This window comes from Rissa tridactyla, chromosome 1, assembly GCF_028500815.1.
Source record: "Rissa tridactyla isolate bRisTri1 chromosome 1, bRisTri1.patW.cur.20221130, whole genome shotgun sequence".
NCBI classification, from domain to species: Eukaryota; Metazoa; Chordata; class Aves; order Charadriiformes; family Laridae; genus Rissa; species Rissa tridactyla.
In genome coordinates, this window is record NC_071466.1 from 72,998,679 (window position 1) to 73,025,139 (window position 26,461).

Consider the following 26,461-nt stretch of genomic DNA (forward strand, 5'->3'; position numbering starts at 1 on the left):
AGATCCTGGCTGTGGGTACCAGATGTCTTATTTAAAAACAAAGTAAAACTATAAGGGTAACGTTGCTCAGTATTGTGGTGCTGCACCCTTCCTTGTCACTTAGTTTTAGATTTAACTCTGATTTTCTTTTTTTTTATTTTCTCCCCAAAAAAGCAGTAGCAGCTTTGGCCTTTTGCCTTTTTTGTTTAATTTTTTGAGGATTTTATTAATTTATGGGTCCCAAACTCCTAAGCGATCACTGCAAGTCCCTCTGCCTTGCAGCGTGGCTTAGCTGCTGAAGTGACCACCCCATTTATGGGAAGGCATTTGAGTAGTTCTGAAAATTTTCCCTTTAAGGCCTTTAAAATATGATGGAGGTAGGCAGAAATCGTCTTGCTCTATGTAGAGTGTGCCTTAATTCACGTGCTGTTGAGCCAGGAATAATTGTTAGTGCCTTGGACTGTCTCGTGAGTATTGTCCTAAAAGATGGAAATAATAGTTAGTTTTTCAGTTCCAGTTTTTAGTTGGAGTTCAGCTTTAATCATCCACTGTCCAGTGTCCCAGAAGTTTAAAAGAATTTTTAAGATACCACGTGGATAATTAACACTGGTCCGGGAAAGGAGCCTGCATTCTTTAGTTTGAAAGATAACGCTATGTTTAGTAGAAATTGGTGTTAGATTAACTTATTGTAAACACATTCCTTTTTCTAGATCAGTTGTGAACATGACACAGGCTAGCTTGTAATGGGATCTTTTCTCTTTCTAGGGAAGTATAAGGAAATGTGTTTAAAGATGAAGAGCGGTGCACTTGCGATAGTTCATTGGAGAACCCGATCGTTACGAAATACCCTTGACGACTTTTTATTTTTCTGTGAAGAAATGCTCGACAAGTGCATTTTGTGCGATGTCCTGTTTGCGTCCCATTTGGTTACAGACTGACTTCTGTAAAAGGGAGACGCTCCCTACCTGTTGCAGAATTCAAAATGGTGCCTTGCTAATTTCTATACTTGAGTTTATTTGTATCTGTAATACACATGTACATTTGATAAAAATCAGTTTGCAATTAGAAGTGCAGCACTCCTGTTTTACTTTGAGGTGTTCCAATTTCCAGTACTGAAGCAATAAAACATGCACAAAAGTAGATGTTTCAGTGAAATTAAAACTACCGAGTAAGGTGTGGGATTTGTAGCGAGTTTTCCAGATTTGTTTTATAGACTTAATTCTGAAAAAATACAGGTAGATGTTCCCTCTATCTGAAATCCACCTTATAGCTAAAGTAATCAGATTTATTGAGGAGAAGCATACAATTTCAGTAGAAGTGTGTCCTTTTCCACTTCTTCTGGCCTCTCCTCCATATTTGTCAGAAGTATGCATTACACCTGAAACTTGCATATGAATTTTAGCCTGGAAATACTCTTTCTGCATGAAGAAACTTGTACCTTCTGCGATGTTCTGTCAGCAGTATTTAGCAGAAGGCTTTGCAAACCTACGTCTGCAACTTGCCTTAGTGCAGTTACTGTACAGTTAACCACTTTTCTGAAATACCTCTGTGTCTTGGGAGGTCAAAAAGTGGATGAGAGGTTGGTGAAGTGGCTTCTTGACAGGAAAGAGGTACTCTGAATTTTAAGTTCCCCAAAAAAATCCTGTCCCACATAGCGTAAAAACCAAAAATGAAACACAAAACGATTGGAATTTTGGGAAGGAAACGAGTGTAGCAGTTCTCTCTTTCCCCCCTCTGCTTCTGTTTCCTTTTAATTTTTGGCTGTCCTGTAGGTATAAATGGTTTCACCGTTGCCTGTGATAGAGAAGAGGCCTGCTGCATCCTGACTGAAGTTGTGCTAATGCATCAACATGTGAGCAACAGACCCTTGATGTAATTTATACGTACCTGAGAGCCAGCGACCCTTTTATTTTGTAAGCAGACCCTATTTTGTAAGAGCCCCTTCCATGGAACAACCTTTTAGGGTGTTTTATTAGAAAGTTGCTTGCTTGCAAGCTAGCTATCTTTCAAAGCGTGTTTCAAAATCAGTGTACTGTGTAAAGTTTCTTGTTTGTTTGTTTGTTCGTGGATTTTTGTTTATTTTTCGATACTTGAGTGAGAAGTGCAACACAAAGGTTATGATTCGAAAGTTACCCCAAATGAGTATGAGGCAACTCACACTGGAAAAAAATTGCCTCTAGTTTTAGTAATTTTCACGCTACTTCGGTTTCAACTAAATTATCATGTTAGGCCTGGGTATATTTATTAGTGTTGAATTCTTGTCATGCTCCCGCAAATACGTTCTGAGTAATTATCTTCCCCCCCCCCCAGCTGTTTGCCTCTGTTAGTCTCTCCTTTGTTTTTCGGCATTTCAGCATCAACTTCATGTGCAGCTGAGCCACTGGAGAAGCAGAGGTGCTAAACCACAGTCCCAGGGCCCTGCCGAACAAGGTTGCCGCTTTGTGTTTGGCAGGCTTGGCTTTAGTGGTACTTGGTTTTATGTCACCCCCACCGCTGTCCTTGTGTCCCTTCCGGAGCACCGTGCCCCCCACTCCCAGCAGAGGCCAGGATGCCCGTGTTCTTTTTTTCCTTTTCTTCTTCTCTTTGCTTCTTAGTTCTGGCTCCTCTTTCTCTTTGTCATCCTTAGTTAATATTTTAGCTCTGGGTAGTGATTTCTTTCCTTTGCGCAGCTGAAGGAGGGAACTTTTTTAATGGTTGGTAAGCAAAATGGAAATTGTAAGCAGAAGTAAGCAGTGAGAAGAGGAATTGGTTTTTCTGGTCAGTTATTCAGGAACAGAAAAAGGAATTAATTTTGCGCAGGCTAAGAAGTAAAAGCAAGGTTTTGCAGCTACTTGTGTGCTTTCATGCGTTTTTTTCATGATTTCTGAAAAAAAGTATTTCACAAATCCAACGTTCATTAAGTGTTCTCTTGGGATTTTGGTAGCACTTACTATTAGTTCACTTTTTTCCATGACTTTAGTGAAATGAAAAAAGAAATCTTTCTTCTAGATCTATCATCAGGGGAAAACGCGCACAGCACTTCATAAGTTTCTTCTTCTTTTTCTTTCTTGTAATGTCTCAAGTCTTTTGAAATTTGAAAGTTAAACCCTACTTTTGTTCCCTGCATCATTTGATGCTACTTACTGGCTTTAATCCAGCTGTTTTGAAGACCGCACACTGAAGTCGACGCTCTGTTTTCTATGAGCATGGATAATTTGCCGCCTTTTATACTGGGATGAATTTTTGTGTCTTTTTCTTGCAGTTGCAGGACAGCAGTGAACATTTTCTGATACTATATGTAGTATTGGTCTCCAAATTCAGGTCTCCATTTTAAACAGATGTGTGTAATACCTTGATATGTGTTTAGCTGAGAAGCAAACTGGTGATGAATAATACCTCACCGTACAGTTTTCACAGAATCACAGCATGGTAGGGGTTGGAAGGGACCTCTGGAGATCATCTAGTCCAACCCCCTGCCAGAGCAGGGTCACCTACAGCAGGTTGCACAGGAACGTGTCCAGGTGGGTTTTGAATGTCTCCAGAGTTGAAGACTCCACCACCTCTCTGGGCAGCCTGTGCCAGTGCTCTGCCACCCTCAGGGTAAAGAAGTTCCTCCTCATGTTTAGATGGAACTCCCTATGTCCAAGTTTGTGCCCGTTACCTCTTGTCCTGTCACTGGGCACCACTGAAAAGAGCCTGGCCCCATCCTCCTGACACCCACCCTTTCAGTATTTATAAGTGTTGATAAGGTCCCCCCTCAGTCATCTTTTTTCCAGACTAAAAAGACCCAAATCCCTCAGCCTTTCTTCATAAGAGAGGTGTTCCAGTCCTCAATCTAGACTGGTCAGTCCAGTCCTCAATCCAATCCAATCATCTTGGTAGCCATACTGTGTCAAACTTCTGCTTGGCTTTGAAGGCATCATCAACTGTGTGTGTGAATGCGAGGAGGAAGTACTTGATGTAATTTTCTTCACCCTCAGAAGGTTTTTGATGCTGTTCCACGTGAGCTTCTTACACCTCTTAGACCAGAAAGTGGTTACACTGCTGCTTTGTTGTGCTGTACTCAAATTAATTAGCCGTGGTTTGTTGTCCAAGAGAGAAGGCATTTCAGATGACGATTTTGTAGGTCTCATTTAATTGTTTCCATTAATCACTTAGGTGATGGGCTGGAGAATGCAATTATAAAAACTGCATGGGGTGCCAAGGGCTGGCAAAACTTTTGGAGGCTGAGAATAGTTCCTTTTATGTTGGGTTAGTGGCGAAGGAACAAAAATACAACAGGTTGGAAAAATTAAATGTCCAAAGGGAAAATGTAGTATTACTGAAAACTTCCTAAATACTCCAGTGGCTTAAGCAAACATGGGGAAGCCATTCCTGGCTGTCTGCCATCCCTCTCCGTAGGAGGTTGTGTCTCCACAGGACATAAAGTATAGGGGAATTGGATATAAAGCTGCTCACTCCCGAATTGCTATTTGGAGGTGACATAAACCAAGCCTGAGTTACTTTAATATGCCAACTTGCAAATCATGGCATTTGAGTAACTTTTTCATGGATGGCTTGGTTCTTCTGCCTGCCGGGGGGAGGTAACGGGAAGGGCCAGCAGCTCCAGCTGGCCTCCAGACTGTAAAGTCTTTTTTGGGGGCAGCAATTGCTCCGGCTCTCCAAAATGAGTTTGCCTGTATTTATGTCAGGTGCCGATTTACAGCGGGATAGTGCTGCAAGCTTTCTTGGATATGGTGGTGTGCACACAAGATACAGGAGGTGATTTTCCACTCTTCTTATGGCTGAGACCTTGCTGGTAGTGAGCATCATGACTGGTTTGGAGAGTTAAAGATTCCAATTTAAGCTCAAGAACAATGAGCTGTTTGAAAAATACGACCCATAAGGACGAAATGAGGCGATTGGGGTTTCTTTAGAAAAAGAGAAGTCATTAAGAGGTCGGCAACTATGATACTTTTTCAGTATTAACATCAGAAATGCCTGTGGCCAGTTACTTTCCACGTTCTGGGAAGCAGGATTAATTTCCAGCAAGAAATTTAAGATTGTGGTGTTTGGCGTGCTTGTTTGTTTATTTGTTTGTTTGTTTTGCTGTAAGAATACTTAATTAAAATAGTGGAAGAGGCTAGATGGGGAAGTTGTCGCATCTTGGTTGTGGGAGGTTTTGAAGAACAGGTTAGACAAACACCACTTACAGCTTAGGTGTATTTACCCAGTGTCAGAGCGGGGCTGGAACAGTAACTTTCCAAGGTGCCCTCAGGTCTTTCCACTTCAATTCTGTGATTATATACATATATATGAGGCAAAACCAGAAATGCAAAGAACTCGATACGCCTTTGATCTTCTAATCTGGTTTGCCTTTTGCATTTTGAGCATCTGCAAATCGCAGCGTAAAATGGGGGAAGAATCGTTATCGTTACATTCTGCGTTTTAATTTTATGGCTTTAGATGTGAAAAGACTTGCACACTACAGAAGTGAAAGCTGGCGCTAATTCTCTTTTCCTCCCTTTTCTCTTTGCAGGTCGCTTGGTCGGTGCCCTGGACGCTGTGTTAGACTCTAACGCACGCGTCGCTCCCTTTCGAATTTTACTCCAAGTTCCAGGCTCACAGGTTTACTCTGCCATTGCATGTGGTGAGTTATTGAACGGATCAGAAGTTTACTGGGCCGTAGCTATTGGTGAGTCACAGACAAAAAACCCCAAACCGATTCTGAGCATGGTCAGTGTCTGCATGTCCGAGAAGCTCCAGGTAACCCCAGCTAGTAGTGTGTGCGTGGAAAGCTATTGCCTATAGCTTGCTTAACAACCAAATTAACCTCTGGTTGAAATCCTGGATAGAAATTATGAAAAAGTGTTAACTAGGAACATTAAGTTTCTATAGAAAGCTTGTTTAGTTGAGGATGTTTTGTGTTAATTTTCTGTTCTCTTGCAAAGCAGCGTGCATATCTTTTCCTACGGTAGTAGTAGTTCCTTACAGCATAAGCGAGTCAGTCTAGGCTTCTACCAGTCTGGTCTTTTGCTTGCTTACTATGAAACGTCTTACCACACTTGGGTTTTATGAAATATAACTGGAACATTTGGCAGATGCTACATGATTTAGAAGGTAAAGTTGTCAGGGGGGAATGTTGAATTGCCTCCTCTGTTGTGCCCTAGTCCCTTTTGCAGTGTTTCTGCAACCTCTGAAGGTCAAGCTCATCTTCAGGAAAGTGATATCGATGTGAATTGCAGCAGCCTTGCCATGGCACAGTAAAGGCCATCTGAATGTGCTTGTTCCATTCATCCTATTCTTGCTCGGCCAGTCTGCAGGGCTGTTCTCATCCCTTCTGCTCCAGTCTGAAAAATCCTAGCATTGAAATTTACAGCAGGTTTTCCTTTAGGAATGGTTCCAAGCTGCTCCAGGGGAGGTTTAGACTGGACATTAGGAAGCATTTATTTACCGAGAGGGTGGTCAAACACTGGAACGGGCTTCCTAGAGATGTCGTTGATGTCCCAGACCTGTCAGTGTTTAAAAGGCATTTGGACAATGCCCTTAATACCACGCTTTAGCTTTTGGTCAGCCCTGAAGTGGTCAGGCAGTGGGACTGGATGATTGTTGTAAGTCCCTTCCAACTGAAAAGGTTCGGATCTGATCTATTCTATTCTATTCTATTCTATTCTATTCTATTCTATTCTAACTCTATTCTTTCCTTTCTTATACGGATCAAGCCATGAAATGGATAGTTAATGTAACTGTTGATGTATTGATGGTGTTTGATATAGTAGGACATTAAATGGAAGGGACAATCTATATATTAGCCCCCTTCCTGTGTACAAGCTCATTCAGCATTTATTTCTCGGTTCAGCAGGCCCCTGTGCGTGTTCCCCATTAGTACTGGCAATTTTTCCCTGTGCCACATCTGTGTGAAGAAACTTGCGTAAAGTCTGTTTGTGCTATTTTTATTGTGGCTAGGTTTTCTGCATTTTGCAATTGCTCGATGCTTTATATCCCTATCCCCCTCCTTTTTATATTTAAATAATGCCATCTCATGGAGAAATTTAAGAGCTTCATGCTGTTATAGTCCTCTAATGAAGCCAGGTAGCTTTCACTGGAAAAGCAATCTCAGTTTTGCTGTTGTGGGCTTCTTGATTTGAATCTATGTAATATTCCTTTCTGGGGCTGATCCTTGCCCTAGCCACACTCTTATTGCCCACAGTTGGGTTTTTTTTAATATTAAAGGAACTACAAATCCAAAACTTGCCTGGTTGGAATCGTTAAGGTTTTTGCTGAGATAAACTTATTTGATTAACATTTTCTAAAATTCTCTCTGTTTTTTCTGAATGGATGCTCATCCCCGAGAAAATTAGATTAATAGCAACAGAGTGGAAAGCAGAGGGCTCTGTTTTGTATGCTGCCTGGGTAGGGCACACGCGGTTGCCAGCGTCGCACAGAAATGAAGAGCCATGGCAGCAGAAGTTGTTTCTGAATAATATCTCTTGCTGTGAAACCCTGACGCGAGTGTCCAGGGGAGAGCTGGCACTGGCAACAGGAGTCAGAGGAACAGCATCACCCAACCCTTTGCTTAGAAAGCTGGAGGACTGTCCCTGTGCAGAAGTGGCCATCACCGCTCACCCAGCTCTGCCCTGTCTGAGTGAGGTGCTTCGCAAAACCACAACGTTAAGGTTGTTTTGTTACTGGGTTTGGAAGGAGCAGCAAGTCGATTTAAGGTTCCTGCTGTATGGCAAGGAGAAGGAGCAGCTCCGGGAGCTCCTTCCAGTTTCCTGGTGTAACTTCATTAGGGGATAGCCATCAAGTCATTAGGCAGTTAATTAAAATGACATTTTTCAATTGTACGTTGGCAGTCATCTGTTCCAGGAGCTGTAGGCTTAAATGATAGTATATGCGTGAGGGTCATATCTGTGTTACAGACTTTTGCAAATCTCCGAGGGCTGCAAGGAATTCTGATCTCTGCCCGGCACAGCTGTTCTGGCAGAGATGCTTTAATCCAGATGGTTAATCATGTTATACCAGTACAGGGGAAAAAAGAAAAAAAAAAAAAAGCCTAACCTCATGCCTTGGGGGACTTTCCTTTCAGAAGGCTTGTGGGTAAAACCCAAGTCCCAGTTAAGTGAAGTAGCATTTGGGAGAGGGAGAGCAAAGGGATTGGGGAGAAGTGGGTTTAAAGAAGAGATTATGGGGAGTGAGGCTGTGGTTAGACTCAATATACATTTGGCACAGGCACATGAAGAAGGTGGATAAAAGTGCAATAAAATGCCGCGTGGAGCACGCCAAGAGGAATAAGGAAGAGATTGGCAATGCTTGGGTGAACTCGCAGGACAACTTTAAGCCATGAAATGGAAATTAGTAATGAAGAATGGACCCGAAAAGCCGAGGGGGTGGCCTGACCGAATAAAAGGGGTACAGAGATCTTTTAGTATTTGAGCAGAATCCCTGGAGATACCTGAAGGCAGGCAGGAAAGAATTGCAATAGCCCCCGTGGGAAATGGCTACCGCTAGAGCCCAGGTTCAGAGCAGTCCGAGCAGTGTGGATGCTGCTGTGAAAGGCTTCTTGCTCAAGGCTTATTTCACAGGAGGCAGCCCACCAGCTCTCCTGTACGGTTGGTGTCTTTTAGGTTGCTCAGAAATAGAAATTCAACTCAGCATTTGCTTTGTGCAGCCATTTCAATATAAAAGAACTGTATTCCTAGTGTTCTTAACCATTGATATAATTTGTTTTCTTTACCTAAAGGGCATTTAAGTGTCTCTTCTTTCATATTTTTTTTTTTATTTAACCTTGATTAATGATATTTATGAAGTTCCATCACAAGACCTTCCTGTCAAGGAAGTTAAAGTTTGGAAAGTTTCCCTGCCAGTTGGCATTCTGCATGGAAAACAGAGCAGAGGAAGGTGGAAAATCCTTAGCTAAATTTATTGGTTTTTTGTTGTGAGGCAACATGATACATCTCTAATGTACACACAAATTTTGAGATAACGGGCCTTCTATTTCAGATTCATTTTATAATTATATTCATCTGTGATTTGCATGGCTTTTATGTCCAACTACTCTCCCTTCTATTACTAGCAAGGCATTGGAAAAAGCAACTTTTTTGCTGCCTTTTCTTTTTCACCTATAACATTTAATCACTGACCAGTAAGAGCTGGAGGAGCCAGATTTTTCCTGATTGCCCTGTGTATTGCCCATCTTGCTTGGACTTTTCTGTCATCGTGCGAGGCATTGACAGTTCTGTTTCAAGCAGAAGGAGCCAAAGCAAATAGCTGCTGACTGAAGTATTATTTCCGGGGTCGGTGTGAACACATTGCATTTAAAACAACAGCAAAACCCTTAAGTAAGCCTTTAAATAAGAAAACTGTAAAGATTTAAAAGTCTTTATTTGTCAAAGATTTTCGGTTGACTGTATTTCTTCCCCAAACTGCAGAAATGTGCTCTTGTAGACCTTTTAGGTGTTGCTGAACCAAACTCCTTTACTTTTTGGTATTTATTATACAGAGTTTTTGAAATTGGATGCCAATTATGACCCTGTAAATCCCTCTCAAAGCGTGTGCATGTGTGTGGGGCGTGTGTGCATATGAGAAAGGAGGATCAGGGACTTTTGGGAACAGGACGTAAATCAAAGGTTTCCAGTGGCCGCTTAAGGAGTGTCATGTCAAAATAAGCTCCAGTCCAGCAGCTCAGGATGAAGTTTTGCAGTTTTTTCTGCTCTGACTTTTAATGCAGCATTTGCTGGCTGAGAGCGTTTGAGAAGATAAAACTAAAAGCACTAAAACTAATTCTCTGAAACAATGAGGTTTTTGTTTTTCTCTAACTATACTGCTACGAGTGAGACCTTTTTGACCTGTTTGCTACCAAGAATTTTGAGGTTGAAAGTTCAGTTTCTCAGAATGAGTTTATGAAATAGTGCATTTTATTACTTTTTTTCTTCCTTTCAATTTTATTTTATAGGATGAGTTTGAATACACTACTTTTTGCTTTTCTAGGTGCCACCGCAGAGGAGATAAACCAGCACTGGGAGTGGCTGGAACAAAACTTGCTCCATACTTTGTCTGTGTTTGACAATAAAGAAGATATTGTTAGTTTTGTCAAAGGGAAAGTGAAGGTAAGGGAACTGTGTTACTTTCACCCTTCCCTGCCCAATTACATGTGGTTTACTAGAAATAATGTCATGAAGTTGTTGTCATTCATATTTGGATTTTTCCTTGGAAACATCTCAGAACTGAAGTATTTAATTTAGTCTTTATCCCACCCGTCCCTTTCCATCTTCGCTGTTGTTCTCTTCCCTGTGGTGTGCAGCTGAGTGTCTTTAGCATCTGCTTTCAGTTCCTCCGCCTCTCCAAAACATCATGTTAAATATCTTCCCTTCCTATATCTCAGCTTTTCCTCCTTTCTACGTTTCTCCCCGCCTTCCTTGTTTTTCCTAACTTTTGCCATCAGTTTCTCCTACCTGTTTCTGCCCATTTCCATCCTCCTGTCCCTGTTGATGGGGCTCAGAGGTGTCAGCAGGTGATAGCCACAGTGCCTGAATCTGCTGACAGCACACCCGTGCGGATGATGACGCAGTCCCCACGGCGCAGGGACACGCGACAGGCCCTTGTGCAATGTCACCTGTTGTTGTAATGGTCCAGCACGGAAACTGCCGGTGGCATTGCAGGATTAGAACAAGAGGGAATGGCTTCAAGCTGCAACAGGGTAGGTTTAGGCTGGACGTTAGGAAAAAATTTTTCACAGAAAGAGTGGTCAGACACTGGAATAGGCTGCCCAGGGAGGTGGTGGAGTCACCATCCCTGGATGTGTTTAAGACTCATTTAGATGCGGTGTTAGGGGGTATGGTGTAAAGGGAAAACTTTGTAGAGTGGGGTTGATGGTTGGACTCGATGATCCCAAGGGTCTTTTCCAACCTAAATGACTCTATGATTCTATTCTATGATTCTGTGTGGGAGTCGTGGCCAGGCGCTGCAGTGATGCTGCTGACTGGCTTCAGGGTTGCAGAAATGAGCATCCTTTTGGAAGGCTAGAGTTTTAAAAGTAGGGAAATTTGGTGACTGGAGACCAGACTTAAAACTATTATGGTGCTATATAAATGCCAGAGGTAAAACTTAGAAAGCCTGGTGTCCTTCTAGTAAAATACGTGCTCCAAGAGGAGCTTGGTGATGGCTGGCAGGGGTGCGGGTATGTGGGTAACTGCTGTACCTGAGGTCCTGCAGGAAGCTTTTCTTTGCTGGGAGTTGTAGTGAGGTGCTCATCCCCCCCTACACCCACTTTTTTGGTCTGGAAAATTTGTGGGAGCATGACTTTTTTGGTGAATTTCAACCCCACTGCTCTCACCTCAGTGGGCTCTGAAGTTGGGGAAGAAGGGAACGGAGAGGCAAAACATCATCGTGTAAATCTTAGCTTTTATCCTGCTGTCTTAAAAAAACAGCTTTGTTTAAGTGCGCGGAAAGGCTCAAATACAATTAATTTCTCTTGATAACGCTGTGGCAGCCTGTTACCTAGCTCAGCACGTATTTAAAATTCTTTAGGTTTCATTAGTTAATGTTAAGTCCAGGTTTTGGACCCTCACCTCTGCTGTAGACTTTTGGCATAATTAGGGCTGCTTGGTAATTGCAAATTATGCCAGGTGCTCTAACATACAGATTATTTGTCTAGATGGTGCAATATATACTTAACTCCTTTGATTGTAATACCACTATTAAAATTCTCAACACTTAATTATATTTACGTAGAAGTTCTTGAAACGATGTTTTTAATAGTTCCAAGCATGTTACAAGGTACTGACGCGTCTCACTGCATTGCTTTTTCATAGGACAATAGTACTGGTCAGGACACACAATTGTTACTCTACCTTTGCTCTCTATACACCAAATAACAGCAATCATAAGCCGTAGCAAAACCGTAACTGTATGGTTCTGCCAGACTCATTGAAAAAATTATAATTAAAAAAAGAAAGTCCCCAAAAGTCTTGATTTGGAAGCATTCAAAATGTATAAGAGATGCAAATACCAGAGAAATGTCTCCATTTGTGAAAATTGCCAATAAACTTGAATTTCTTGTGTAAGAAGGGGTTGCATTATTAAAATTTGAATGGGTAGCTTGTGTCAGCTTGCTCGAGTGTGAATGCCGTAGCTGTGTCCTCATATATTATCTCGTTATGGACGCAGGCGCTGATTGCGGAGGAAACGAGCAGCAAGCTCGCCGAGCAGGAGGAAGACCCCGAGAAGTTCCGAGAAGCCCTGGTGAAATTTGAATCCAGATTTAATTTTCCTGAAGCCGAGAAGTTGATCACCTATTATTCCTGTTGCTGTTGGAAAGGAAAAGTTCCTCGGCAAGGCTGGCTTTATTTGAGCATCAATCATCTCTGTTTTTATTCCTTCTTCCTGGGCAAAGAATGTAAGTGTAAACGCGTAAGAAATCTAACGCTGGGGAGAGGTACAAATATAGCTATTTTTAAAAGCAAGAATAGCTAGAATTTTTATGAAAAGCCTAGTTCGCTTCTGAAGTTTATTTTCTGAGCTTTTTGTTGTTCAGCTGAAAGATCCTGTTTAATTTAGCTTTCACTTCAGCCTTTATGTTTATATTTCAGTATGAATCCGGTAATAAAAATGAGACTATAAGAGCATGCAGACACAGCGGCTGTCTGGTGCTTTTTCTCGCCATGGTGATGCAGCCTTAAAATGTAACAGACCTCCCACAGATTCTGAAATAGAGACTTCTAGTGCCAAAAAGGGGAGAGTAGGGATGGGTTCCTCCCCCAGGCGGGGATGCGCAGTGCCGGGCGGCCGGGCAAGGGCTGGTGGGGCCAGGGATGCCGGAGTCCATCTGCCTGCCTGAAAATAGCCCAGGAAACGTAACGGGGCTGTGCCCTGGAGAACCAGGTGAATATTCAGAGTTTTTGAGGGAAAACAACAGCAATTTAGGGATTCCTTCGTGTTTCTGAATAGCAGCGCAGGAAGGTCACCAGAAGTGTGTCCCAGGGTTTTTTAGACCTTCAGGCGGTTCAGCGAGTTGTAAGAGTTGGGTCATGGCTTTCCTCTACAGAGGAAGGTGATAAAAAGCGTCTCAGAATAGATACTATAAGGTAAAAATGAATGTAATAGACACTAGATAGTAAAAAAAAAATGTAACCATTTAAACTCTATAGCATTTCTCTGTTTAGTAAGGTTGTGCGTGAACTGATAATATTTTAAGTCCTGTTTATCCTGATGGAGCTTCAGCAAGGACAGTAATATAAACCTATACTCCTATAAATATAGCAAGAATTGTCAGTTATAACAATTAGGAAAAGTTCACCATTTACTGTCTGGAATTAATATTGGGATGGCTAGTCAAATAAAACTGTTGATTTAAAAATGAAGTACATTAATGTGAAGATAAGAAAAATCGTAATTGGTAATTTCTAAGACTTAAAATATACAAAGACATGCTTAGAGTTAGAGGTCGTTTTTTCCCTTATATTATTTCAGGCCGATTATTTTGTCATATCTGCAAAAGGTGTCAGAGTTAGATTTAAAATGCTGGTAAGTTTGTTATTCATTATAAAAACAAAAGTTGAGTTTTCCTGGGAAGACTAGAATGGAGTCTCTTGATACATACTAGATGTCTCAGTTCTTGTTTAATCCCCTTGTTTTCTGTTTGCTATCAAATAATACCCTTGTCAATTATTTCTTCTTGCTATCATTTCAGGCTTTCTCTCATTAAATCCGAGATACCCAGTCTGCCAAAGCGCACAAAGCAAAAATGATACTTACTAATGATAGATAATGGGGGAAGGAGAAGGGAGAGAGAAAAATCCTTCATGTTGTTCCAAAATCTTTGTTTATGCAATACCAGAGATCGTTAAATGATACTGGAAGTACAACATCATGCTGTATTATTTAAGAAGGAATCGCTTCTCATCTCTTTTAATAATAATTCATTATGAAAATGCAGGAACCTCCCCCCTCCCCCCCAAACAACTAGATGTTGGCAGCTTTTCATTTTAACCATGGAAAGTGCACTGTTCATTCAGTGTTGCAGTCAGTTGCGTTACCTTTGTGTTCCCGTGCATTTGGATGGAAATGTGAAAGAAACCCCTGAATTTTCTTTTGGTTAAACAAAACTTCTCTAGCTCAGTGTATTACATTGAATAATCCAGATTTACTAGAGTTCTGCTTGTTATTATTGGAGAAGCTGATGTTGATTATATGTAGAACAAGTAATTCATTGTCTTTTTTTTTTTTTAATCTGGTTAATCTGGTAGAGAAAATACTGCTAAGAAATCACATTTATTGCATTCTTCGATACAGCGCAGGGAAAAAACCCAATATATGGGTTGAAATCAAAAGAATTCTTATATGTGTTTTAACTCTATGAAGATCCCCCCAAATTGTAGACTGAAATCTCTTTATAGGCAAAGTGTTAAGTCTTCTGCTCCTGGCAAGACTGTCCCTTTCCCCGTGTTTTATTTTATGTTGAAATGACCTGGAATGCAATTTTGGAACCTGTTTTCAGCTTCTCATAAAATTAACTTATGGCTTATGCGAGCGTAAACTCCATGGAACATTTTTTCCAGGACAAATCCCCTTTTATCTAAGCCTTGAAGTACTTGCAGAATTTCAGAGGCTTAGGACATCGAATTTCTGGAAAGAGCATGCCAAGGTTTCTTCACAATTTTTAATTAAACTTGTGGTTTTTTCTAAAACTTTGAAGACTTTGTACCTTTCATCAGTAGTTTGGGCCCCTTGTGTCTGCTGTGCTGTTTCTGTAACCAGCACTGTAGAGCCTGTGTGACTCCGGCCTGTGTGAACAATAGTGCCATTGCTACGGCGCTAGTTAATCTTTCTTCCCTTGGCTGTGCCCGTACAGATGATTTTATGACCATTCGCAACACTTTGTGCGTGTTGACGCAGCTGTGCTTTATTTAGGGAGGAAGAAAATGTAATCTGCAATAATCTTGACAGATGTGGTTCATGTAGTACAGAGAACTTGCTGAGGGGTAGCTCCGTAGGTAATTAATGATTGTGGATAAGTGTCATATATATATGACAACGTTTGTTATTACTGCTTTTTTATTGCTTTATTGGCATCAGGAGACCAGCTAGGGATGTTAGGGGGTGTAGTCCTGATGTTACTGTCACAGAGAATCCTGGGAAGCTTCCAACAGTTGTTAAATCGAAACTTAATCTCTTTTAAAGTCCTTTCCAGCCTAATTTCTACCCAGAGGTTTGTATGAGAGAGGCAAGTAACATCCTGCAGTGGTTATCTAAAATAACCTGGTTCTGTTTCCATTTGTATTTCTGTGATTCAGCAGTGTTTAAGTATAGAGAACAGTTTTCTATACTTTTTCTTTTCTATAAACAAGTCTGACGGCAGTTTACGTTTAGGGCAAGATTTGCTTGTGCACCTTTTAAGTAAAAAGTAACCAAAACGGGAAGATCCCAATGCCTAGGCAGCTTTTTTTTTTTTGGAACACCCTGCTTATAGTAACCCTCAAACTTTATAAAAATGTCTATGTGCGTAAGCTTCCTTTTATACAGGAGTTAGCTGTGTTTTAAAAGTTAAAGTACTGTGCATGTAATTGGGTTTCCACCTGCCTACAGTTTTATTTCTGGGAGATTACAGAGCCTTTCCCTATATTCTTTTTACTCTTGAAATGAACAGTTTCTTATGGTGGTAATGAAGCAGGCTGCAGAAACGACGCGTAAAGGAGTGAGGAACACAGGTTACGGCAGGTGTTCTGCAAAGGCAGGACTCCCCAGTCCGGCACTTCTTGGGAAAGTAGGTAGAATTTTGAGGGAGAAATAATAACAGGTATTTCAGCTCTTACATGGTCTTTGTCTGTAAAAATGGGTGTCTCTCCTCTTCGGTTGTTTGCATGTCATTCTGAATTTGCTTATTTCCCACATCTTAAAAAATGTAAGCAGACTTTCCAACCTACTTTTGCTTTTTTCTCTGATGGCAGTGAAACTTATCATTCCTTGGGTTGAGGTCCAGAAGCTGGAAAGAACCTCCAACGTCTTCATGACCGACACGGTCCGTGTCACCACTCCAAATAAAGAGCGTGACTTCTCCACGTTCCTCAATATCGCCGAGGCTTTCAGGATCATGGAGCAACTGGCAGATGTGACGCTTCGAAGGCTACTGGACAATGAGATCTTTGAACTGGATCCAGGCCTACAGGATCCTACTCAGATTACCAAGAGGTAAAAAACTTAAGTTGTTCTCCCTTGTGTGAGCAGAGGTTCAGTGGTGGGCTTCATGGTTTGCCGTGTTAGCTGGGTAAGATTTCAAAGGTTTACTGGATTGGGCAAAAAAAGAGATTTTATGATGTACTGTGGTATATCAAATATGAGCATTTTAACTTGTGTGCAAGATACTTTTTTCCATTTTGTATTCTTCCCGTAAACATCGCTGTGGTTTTTTTCTTCGTTTGTTTTAAAAGTACCATTCCCCGTAGAAGGGTAGATGGCAGCAAGGGCTATTTTCCGTCTTCCCTGAAGAGCAACACGATTTTGTTCGTAATTCTGGCAATGTGTAGGCTTTCCTAGTGCCATCAATTCTGTAGAATTATTGCTTTTGATCATATCTGGAACGTGGAATTTCCCACTAGCGTGATTGCCGTAGCCGACTTAGCAAGCAATTACAGGACTTAAAAAAACCCACAGGCGGTTGCAACAGATTAATTTGCTGTTGTCAGCTCTGCCCCGTGCGTCCCCGAAATGCGTCTCTGCATTCCTCTCCCACTACAGAAATGCATTGGGCTCGCAGGGGGAAGGCTGATGACTATTTCTCTGCCTCTGGCACAACACACAACCTTGTGTTTTACTTGCTGCTGTGGGGAAAGGGGAAGGGAAACTGCCCAGAGGAATTTGAGGTGGGCAGGGTGGAATAGCCCAAACTGGAATTTGCCTGAGGCGTCAGGGTTAAGGTGCTGGTTTAAAATACTTCTTTTCTGAATGGGGTGTGAGTGGAGCGCTTATCCCCTTCTGAATCATACCCTTTCCTGCTCTTCCTTCCTCTCCCTCTGCCAGAGGTACGAAGGGAATGACCCAGGTGTTGCTTCCTGGCTAAAACATAAGGAATACGTGGTATCCTTTCCCAAAAAAGAGAGACATGTCCAGTAGCCGTTTTATTGTTTCTTGGGGACATTTTTGCAGTGGTTTTGAGTGTACATCTCAGCTACACACTTCTGCAAAGTCTCATGCTGAGGTTTAAAACGATAAAACACGCTTTCTCTGCCATTTCATATGTACCACACGATAAGGAAAATCACTGACACCAGGATTTCATCCATGATATTGTCAAGGAATTCATTTGAGGTGATAGAGTGGTAAGCAGCCATGAATATCTTTGCAGGCTTTTTTTTTCTTTTCCGTAGCCAGGGTTCCTTTAAACACAAGAGCTACCGCTGTTCTTGCAATGTGTGTGTAACTGGATGTTGTTAACGTTGTGGGCTTTTGGCCCAAGAAATGTAGGATATGTACTTTGACTAAGGTAGGGTATGACTTTGAGTGGTAGGTTGTATCTAAGCCCCTAAGCACCCTTCCATGCTTTACCATTGCACCCTTCTCCCGCTTTTGGACTGGAAAGTTAGATGCACGAAGCAAGGGAAGTAAATCCAGAGGAGATGTAACAAAAAACTAGGGGGAGATATTTTCAGCATCTACTGGTTTTTAACTCCTCATTGTCATTCCCCAAATAGTCTTTGAATCGGGGGTGATAACTGAATGGAAAACTACAAAGAAACGAAAATCACAGTTGCAGAGAAAAACATAAGCTTAGTAATAAGCTGTACTAAGGAGGCTCTCAGGGAATCAGCCTGAAAGGACCTTGTGGCATTTTTGAAAGGTAGTATGTCTATTAGCAAACAAGCAACAGAAACCATCCCACACATTTATTCAAACAGTGGTTTGTTTTTTTTTTTCTTTCCAACTTTAAAAAACAAAAAGTTGGGGGGGAGGAGGGGAGAAGGAAGGATAAAAATATATTTACTGGAGAGTTCCTGGGCAAGATGTTCTCTAACCTGTGCTGATGTGCTGTGACTTGGGATGGCAGAAAGGAAAACATGGAAACATGGAAGATGCCCAAATCCCATTTCCTCTGCACGAATTAGGTAGTGGTTGGATAAGTTGCTGTTTCTGGTGCCCTTTGTCACACTTCAGCAACCACTTTGATGTAACGTGATTAAGCAAGACTGTAGTTTGAATAGTAGATAAACTGGTTTTTAATGCTAACATGTTTGGGGGGGGGGTTGAACTTTTTTGGTGTGTGAAGTTTTTGTTGCTGCTTTTTTTTCCTGAAGCCATTGTAGTAGTACAAGAACAACTATTTTCCTCTTGACATATTGCCCCTAATGTCTTTGTTAATTCTTGTGCATGATTTGGAAGCAAATTGTAGTCTATCAAAATTAAAGCAATAATCCACACATCATTAGAGCTGTTCCAGATGTGTCAGATTAATGAAGTTGTTGTAGATTGCTTTTGTTTGTGAGGCTTTCTTTTGCAACGGGCTCATCTTCGTATCTTTATTTTTAAAAAAATGCATTATTAATGCCATCATGGTCTGCATGTTCTACATTCTGAAAACCAGAAACCTCTGCTGCCATTCCCGAGGCTTTTGGGATCATCCTGCTGAGCAGTGGAGGGATGGGACTCGGAGAGGCTGTGGAATTAGGCCCACAGTCTGTGACACAAATTATGTCATGGCCGAAGTCAAACACTTAATGTACAAGTTTCCGCGCTGCTTAATGAGAACATAAGGTTCAGAACAATGGATTACAAAAGGATTAATGGCAATTAAGTTAATTGCCATAAAAAGCAAAGCAAAGCTAAGCTGTTTGATGCCATTTCTTGCAGATATATTTATGTGCCAATGTACAATTTTACTGTAACATAAAGAAACTATTTTTTCCTTTTTAATAGGAAGGTCGCTAAAATCTCTGGTGTAGGTTTCTTGTGCTTGTTATTTCCATCTCTTTCAGGATGCAAGAGTATCTGCTGCATTCCTCAAATGTAGTGAGGAAATTGGCCAGAGCAGAACACAGGATTTAAAAGCTTTAGTGCCGCTGTCAGTAAGGTTCCAAAAGCAGGATGCGTTTCTCCAGGCTCTAACCACCTTGGTTTCTTTTCTTCACATCTAACTGTGAATTGCCAATGCGGATGGCTTTGCTTCGTATGAAACCAAAGAAGGTTTTTAACACTGATCTAAGCTGAACGGAAACTGTTTGAAGTATCTTGAATCATAAATGTCACTTCAGTCCGTATTAATTCCTTCAGAGAGGGAATCTGAGAACGCTGTAAACCTTGAGCAATAAGGAGGATGTGACTAGAAAGAACCTCATTTTATTGCATCTGCCTGGCAAAAGGCAGAATTTGGATTATCTCTGTGTGTCACTCATGACAGATGATTGCCCAACCTGTTGTTAAGGATTTCCAGTAATGGAAATATCAGGATCCGTACCAGTACCTCATTGTTCTATCATTGGAAAGTCTTTCTGAAGTCTAACTTGAATCTTCTGTGCTGCTTTTTGAGATTACTTGTTGTCCTACCCAGTACTATTGAAGAGGTCAGATGTTCTCTCTTCCTTTACAGCAACCATTTGTGTATTTGGAGGTTGGTATGCATCTCCTTCCTCTTTTCTTCTTTACACTGCGCTGCCCTAGTTCAGCCAGGTTTTTCTTATTGGTCCTGATCTTAGCCCTTCTGGTCACTTGTCTCTGGACATTCGTCACTTATCCCATGTGCCTGCAGGTGGTGGGATGCAGGATTGCCCCCGGCGCCTCGCCGGTGCTGAGCAGGGCAGGAGCAGCATGACCATCTCTGCAGCAACTCCAGGACTGCCGCCGTGCATCTTGGTGGCCGTGCGCTTCTGCAGCCCTGCGTGGTGCTCCTCCTCCTCCTGTGAGCACCAGGCTGTTGGCTTATGTTCAGCCTGTGATCCCCTGTAGCCCCTAGGTCTTTTTGCTGAATGGCTGCCGGTGGAGTTGATCTCCGTGCTGCGCTTGTGCAGCTTATGACGTACAGCTGAAAATACTTGTCATGCTTTTTTTTTTTCCCCCACACCATCCCTTAAATTTATGAATATCCATCTTGAATCTGATCCTGTTCTTCTGCTCATTAGCCTCCGCCAGCCTCACGTCGTGTGCAAGTTTAATAACAACAATCCCTCGATCCATCGTGCAGATTGCTGATGAAGACATTGAACAGAAGCTAGTCCAGGACAGACCCCCAAGGAATTCCTCTTAATAGAGCCTTCCAATTTACCAGGGAGCCTTTGAGGGCTGCTTTTTGGGGTACTCTTTTTCAGCTGGCTTGGTACAACAGTTTTTCACTTTGATCCAGTTTTATCAGTTCCATGTGAGGAAATATCAAGACTTTCATAAATTCTGGCTAAAACATCCATTGCATCTCCTCCATCTACAAGTCCAGTGTTCCTGCTACGTAAGGGAAAGAGATTCAGTTTACATGTGTCCAGTCAAGTCCGTGTTGGCTCTTCTCAGATAACTTCTCCAGGCTTGCTTATGAGAAGCCTTTCTTGCCACACGAATTTGGCAGCTCTTCCAATAAACAAGACTCATATCATTGGATGTGTTATTTCCAAAATCTGTAGCTTTCTGGAGCCTGAATAGCAAAAAGAGTCTAGTAATCGGTCTTTAAAAGCAAGAGGTCAGCCAGTCTGTTTAGATGTTAGATAGGCAGCAAGTGACTCAGCAGAGCTAAAATCTTGCCAAGTTGACTTCTGTTAGACTTAAAGCAGAGAAAAACATTTGACAGCGAGGACATAATTTTAAGTGTCCTGATACTTTTAGGCATTTTGTTAGGCTTGTGTGTTATTTCCTTTAATTTAAAACTCTTGGAAGGTAACGCAGGGGTCACACACAAGGAGTTATCGCAGTTCAGACTTGCCATTCGCTTTGAAGTGCTGGAGTTGGCGTCAGTCCAGGATCCCATAATGTGCAAGTCGGGAACTGCGCTTGGAAAGAATTGCTGAGTTTTCTGAAAAGTAGGGAACAAGACAATTGCATCTTCTCGTCTTTTATTCTTCTGATGCGTGTGTAAACACTCAATAAACATTCCTTTTTTTTTTTTCTTAGGTACAGCTTAGTAGGCTGCATTTGTGTAAAAACCAAACCAAACCAACGTGGAAATTGTTAAGGTAGAGGAGAATGTTTCAAACAGATTGGGCTGCAGGTAGAAAGGTTGCATTTCTGTTCCGCGTTGGAGGTATTGTGAAACTCAAAATGGAAGCCGAGGGACCTGGTGATGTGGTCCCACAGTCGCTGCATCTTTGCCATATCGTGTTTAAACAACTGCCTGTTTTGTTTTAGGAGGTAATTTCGTTTGTGGGTTTTTTTGAGTTACAGGGTTTGGAGTTTTTTTAACCAGCTCTAATTGTGTTTGGCTGTATTTATGAAGGGAAGGAATTGCTTTAAGCCCTAAAATTTGCCAGCCTAACGGGAAATCTTGTCATGGTGTGCCACTTTCTAATAAAACTTCTTATTTGAGCCCGCAGAGGTAAGTGCTGACAGCGTTTCATCCCCGTGCTACCATTTTTCTTTCCATGATCCCTCCCACCAGCAGCCTGGCCCCTGTTTCGGCGTTTACCTCGGGCAGCCCTGGCTGCGGTGCGGTCCCAGCGGTGGCCCTGCCTGACCCTGTGTCATGAGTCATGGCAGGGGGACAGGCAGTTCCAGGGATGTTGGGGTTGGCAGCCTTCCCCCGCTGCGGGGTGAGGGGGTTGGATGCAGTGCTTGGTGAATTTACTGAGTTTCGGATACGGGAAATGTCATTCTTCAGCTTAAAAACATGTGGCTTCTTGTCTGAAAGGCCCCACACCTGGAGCCTGCAGCCCCGAGAGATGCAGCAAACCCCTGAAAACTCAGAAACTGCAGATTTCGAAGCATGAGAAACAGTCAGCTCTTAAATAAACAGACAGACATTGCCTCGACAGAGGTCCCACTCTTCTGTGTAATGCCTCTTTTCCCATAAAGGTATAGAAATTTTAGCAGCCGAGTAGATGAAGGGGAGGGTCTTACCTTCTCAGCACAATAGCAGGAGAGCAGAGCTCTACCCAGACCTGGCTGCAGATGCTATCAGCAGCATTCATCTGTGCTGTGCAGAAATGGAAAATATTTTAGTGGTGAGTTAACCAAGAGGCATATCCTGATCCAGCTTTGTCACAATAGCAGATCGCTGCGGGCACTTATCAGAGTGCTCTCACTGTGGAACTTTAAGTCGGGAGCAACCTTTTTGTCTTCCTTCACAAAGAGGGTTTCTCTTTGTTCTTTGTGAAAAACAGGAGACTATTTGTCTGTTTTCCTTGGATAATATTATTAAGGAAGATAATGTTTGAGAAGGAAACAGCAGCTGGTCGAGTGCATTCTGTCTTTTCTGTTGGTGGCAGATACAGATCCTCCCTTCGCAGGTCTCGGTTTGTTCTGTATTGTCTTCCTCCCTGTTTCACATGGATTTAGTTTTCTCTATGGATTAAACTGAAATAAAAAAAACAAAACCAAACAATTGATTTACTTACTGAAGCAGAGGTTTCATCTGTCTCAACTTACTTGTAAACAGCAGGTCTGGGGTAGGGGGAAGGTATCTGCAGAAGAGGAGGGTGAAGGGAGGAGCAGAGAGGGGATTTGCAGCACCAAGGTACCACTCCCTGTTATGCTTCAGCCCACGCTTTAAATTCTTTCAATGGAACAAATTCAAGCTTTTTTTTTTTTTGCCCTTTTTTTTTTCCCCTAAGGTGAATCATGTTTGGAAAAATTTAGTTGTAGTAAAGAAAATGATAGAATTTAAGCCCTAATGTTTCTGGAGCTGCTGTTGGTGAGCTAATAGCTGTGGCCTGTTTATAAAGTAATTGCATAGCTCTGTAAATTACCGCAGACTTCTTCATTAAAAAAGGAGGAGGAAAAAAAAAAATCCCCAAAGCCAAATCTGTGTAACCATAAGTTCAGTAGTGAAAGCTTCATTGATTTAACCTTTTTCTCTCCACATAAATGTGGATGGGTGGCTGGAAGGAAGCCAAGTCTGAACTGAGTGTCGCTGGTGCTGTTATTCCCAGCTGAGTCTTAAGTGACCTGAAACTGTTTTGCATCTTGCAACTGTTCTACGGGCTCTCAGAGGCCGGTACCTCTGCACGTCAAGGATGCCATGATGTAAATGCCACCATCGTTAACTCTCTTATTACTGACCACTTTGGAAGTACTCATCGAGCAAATGCATTAGGTTTGGGTGCGGATGCAAATCCCTGGGGTGATGTTGGTAATGCTACTGGGAAGGGAAACAAGGAACATAAGCTAATCTCCGTTGCTCAATGTATGTTCATCAGATGAAAGATTTAGTTATCTCCTGGGCATTGAAATCTGTAACTCTTTGAGGCTGGAAGGTGGTACAGCAGCCATAGAGAATGCATGGTTAAATAATAATTAAAAAAAACCCAACAACAAACTGGCTGATTTAAATTAGTGTTCTTTCCTTTCCTAGTACTACAGCAGTTGCTTTTGATCTTATTGTTAGACAAGCATATGTTGATGGTGACGATTCTTTTTTGTATTTCAAAGTCGGTCTTTTATCAATCTGTTCGCGTAGGCGGTGAAGATTGCTGTGCACGGTGCTTTTGCTCTGTATCCCTCGCTCTTGGCGGGGCTGACAAGAAAACGAACTTTGCGCTGGATGTCCTGGCTTTCGGGGTCTTGTGATTCGCTCTTACTGCTTTCTCTTAAGGGATCTTGAAGCCAGAGCGCAGAATGAATTCTTTCGGGCCTTCTTCAGATTGCCCAGGAAGGAGAAGCTGCATGAAGTTGTAGACTGTTCTCTCTGGACGCCGTTTAGTCGCTGTCACACAGCGGGAAGGATGTATACTTCAGACAGTTATATCTGTTTTGCCAGCAAAGAAAATGGCTGCTGCAATGTTATCATCCCACTTAGAGAGGTAGAGTTGTTTGTTTGTTTCATTTTGGATCCCTGTCTGCCTTTTTCTGCTGTAAGCATCCACTGTCACTTGACTTATCTGAAAACTACCATTTGATGGAAAGGAGTAGGACGTTTGTGTGTATCGTGCTTGTTGTAAAACTTGTTCTGGGACTCATTAGGGCATGAGTTCCTAAAAATATGTATGGGTGACCCAACATGGTCCTCAAAGTGAAGCATGGACAGGGAACGCAGCAGGACAGAGCACTGCAAAACCAGAGTCTGCTTGGTCCAAGACACGGACAGTGCTCCTCTCCCAGCTCCACAAATGCATACATCCAGCTTGATGTTGATGGAGACTTCAGCTTGGGCCCTTCTGGCAGCGTAAAAGCATCCTTGCGTGGGATCAACACTTAGAAGTGTTGAAGCTCTCCCCTCTGTAGGCAGACTTTAGCAAACTTGTGGATACTTTGCAGACCTGTAGGGCAGAGAGAAAAAGGGGATGTTCCGGAGACAATGACAAGCTGCCACATTTCCATGAAATTAGAGACTTATTTAAATGGAATGGAGGATGCATGGGAAGGTGGTGGGAGGAGAAGGAAGCTGTCAGCAAACACCTGCCTGATCTGCTGTGGATACAAGGCTGTTATGATCTTTTAATTAAAGCTTTCCTTTTATCCTCGACTAATAACAGAGTAACATCAAAATATCCTAACTGTAGCAACTTATCTTCCACTGTTAACAGAAATAGAAAACAATAAGAGAACAGTGTTATATACTTGATCAGAGCAACGAAACACCTGTTTTCCCCTGTCCTCAGGAGTGTGAAAGTAAATTTCCTCTTCCATCCCCCAGAATTTGATCAAGTTGATAATTTTCTAAATCTTGTTTTAATCATCAGTCCCCTTTCTTTTTTTCCCCTCGGTCCACTGTCCAGAAGTGGACCTCAAAGTCTTTAAAAAAAAAAAAAAAAGAGAAAAAAAGGCAGCCGGGATACTTTTTGGTGCCTGCTTTGAGCTTCTGAAGAGCTTCAGGTAGTAGGATGTGGCTGATCAAGGAAAGCCAATATGAATAATCATGTTTAAAGTGTGTGTGTAAATGAATGCTGTGTTTATACATTTTGGTATGTGTAGAATATTTGAAGATGTTTCCCTGGATGTGGTGTACAATGTGTTTTCTGTAATGTTTCTGGAAAAGGTAATCAGTATAGAGAAGATGGAGGACACAAGCCTTCTCCCTAATCCCATCATTGTTAGCATAAGGAGTAAGACCGCCTTTCAGTTCATTGAGCTAAAGGACCGTGATACTCTGGTGGAGAACCTGATCCAGAGGCTAAAAGAAGTGAACTCCAGCAACCCAGTGCACTGTAACAACTTGCAAAATAAGAACCAGGTACTGAACTTCTGGGTTTTTATTTTGGATTATGAATTCAACGTGTTTATCCATTGGTCCATTGTCCTGCCTTCCTCAGGGGGTTGATCTTGGGCCAGCACTGTCTGATGCCTTCTTTAATGACCTGCCTGATGGGATGGAGCACACCCATAGCATGGTTGTGATTGACACGCTGCAGGGAGCAGTGAATATGATGGAGGGCAGGGCTACCCTTCACAGAGACCTCAACGATCTGGAGAAATGGGCTGACAGAGACCTCATGAAGTTCAACCGAAGCAAATGCGAAAGCTTGGGAGTGTGACACCATGCAACAGGAGGAGCTGCAGGCCGGCTGGCTGGAGAGCAGCCATGTGGAAAAGGCAGGGGGTCATGGTGGACAACAGGTTGAGCTTATAAGTCATCAGTGTGCTCTTACAGTGAAGAGGGCCAACAGCATTTGGGGTTGTACTAGCAGGAGTGTGACCAGCAGGTCAAGGGATGTTACTGTTTCCTTTTATTCAGTGCTTCTGAGGCTGATCAGGAATACTATGTCCCATTTTGGCTCTACCCCACCACACAATAAAAGCATTGACAAATTGGAGTAAGTTTAGTGGAGGGCCATAAGATGGTCAGGGGCTGGAGCATGTGCTTTATGAGGAGAGGTTGAGGTAGCAGGGCTTGTTCAGCCTTTCTTCCGCCAGCTAATGGGGAACTACAGAGAAGACAGAGCCAGGCTCTTCTGGGAGGTGCCAGCCAAAAGGTGAGCGGCAACAGTCGCAAGTTGCAGCAAGGGAAAATCCGATTAGATAAAAAGAGAAAAATTTCCCCTCGAGGGTGAGCAGAACTGGACCAGGCTGCCCAGAGAGGCTGTGGACTCCCCTTCCTTGGAGCTACTCAGCTCGACTGGACACAGCCCTCGGCAGCCTGGTCTGAGGGGCCCTGCTTTGAGTGAAGGATTGAAAAAGGCGATCCCCTCCAACCTAAATTATTCTTTGATTTTGTTTTTAAAATCCTAACCAAAGTAGAAGGTTGTTTGGTAGTTTGTCGTGAAGGACACTTAGAATTTGCTGTCAACTTCTGTTTTAAAGTAACACCCCTTTTTCCAACATAGAAATGAATGGTAATTTGTATGAAGTCTTGAGTAAGGCCTTTCCTCCTGAGAGGTGTGGAAGGTTTTGATGGAAGAGGCAAAGGCTAACCCAGCTCCGTGTCTTGAAGACAGCCGAGGACGTAGTTTTTAACCTCTTCTCAGTC

The 26,461-nt window shown here is 42.3% G+C and overlaps 1 protein-coding gene across 2 annotated transcripts in view; it reads left to right on the forward strand.

Moving 5' to 3' along the window:
- TBC1D8 (TBC1 domain family member 8) overlaps positions 1-26,461 on the forward strand; it is a 51,685-nt gene that overhangs the window by 9,493 nt on the left and 15,731 nt on the right. The window contains exons 2-7 of one of the 2 annotated variants that reach the window (XM_054212688.1): positions 5,477-5,632; positions 9,928-10,046; positions 12,106-12,334; positions 15,885-16,125; positions 23,651-23,858; positions 25,034-25,228. In XM_054212688.1, the coding sequence (XP_054068663.1) occupies positions 5,477-5,632; positions 9,928-10,046; positions 12,106-12,334; positions 15,885-16,125; positions 23,651-23,858; positions 25,034-25,228 (1,148 nt within the window). The remainder of the gene's footprint in view (positions 1-5,476; positions 5,633-9,927; positions 10,047-12,105; positions 12,335-15,884; positions 16,126-23,650; positions 23,859-25,033; positions 25,229-26,461) is intronic. The other variant, XM_054212693.1, reaches the window with a different exon arrangement.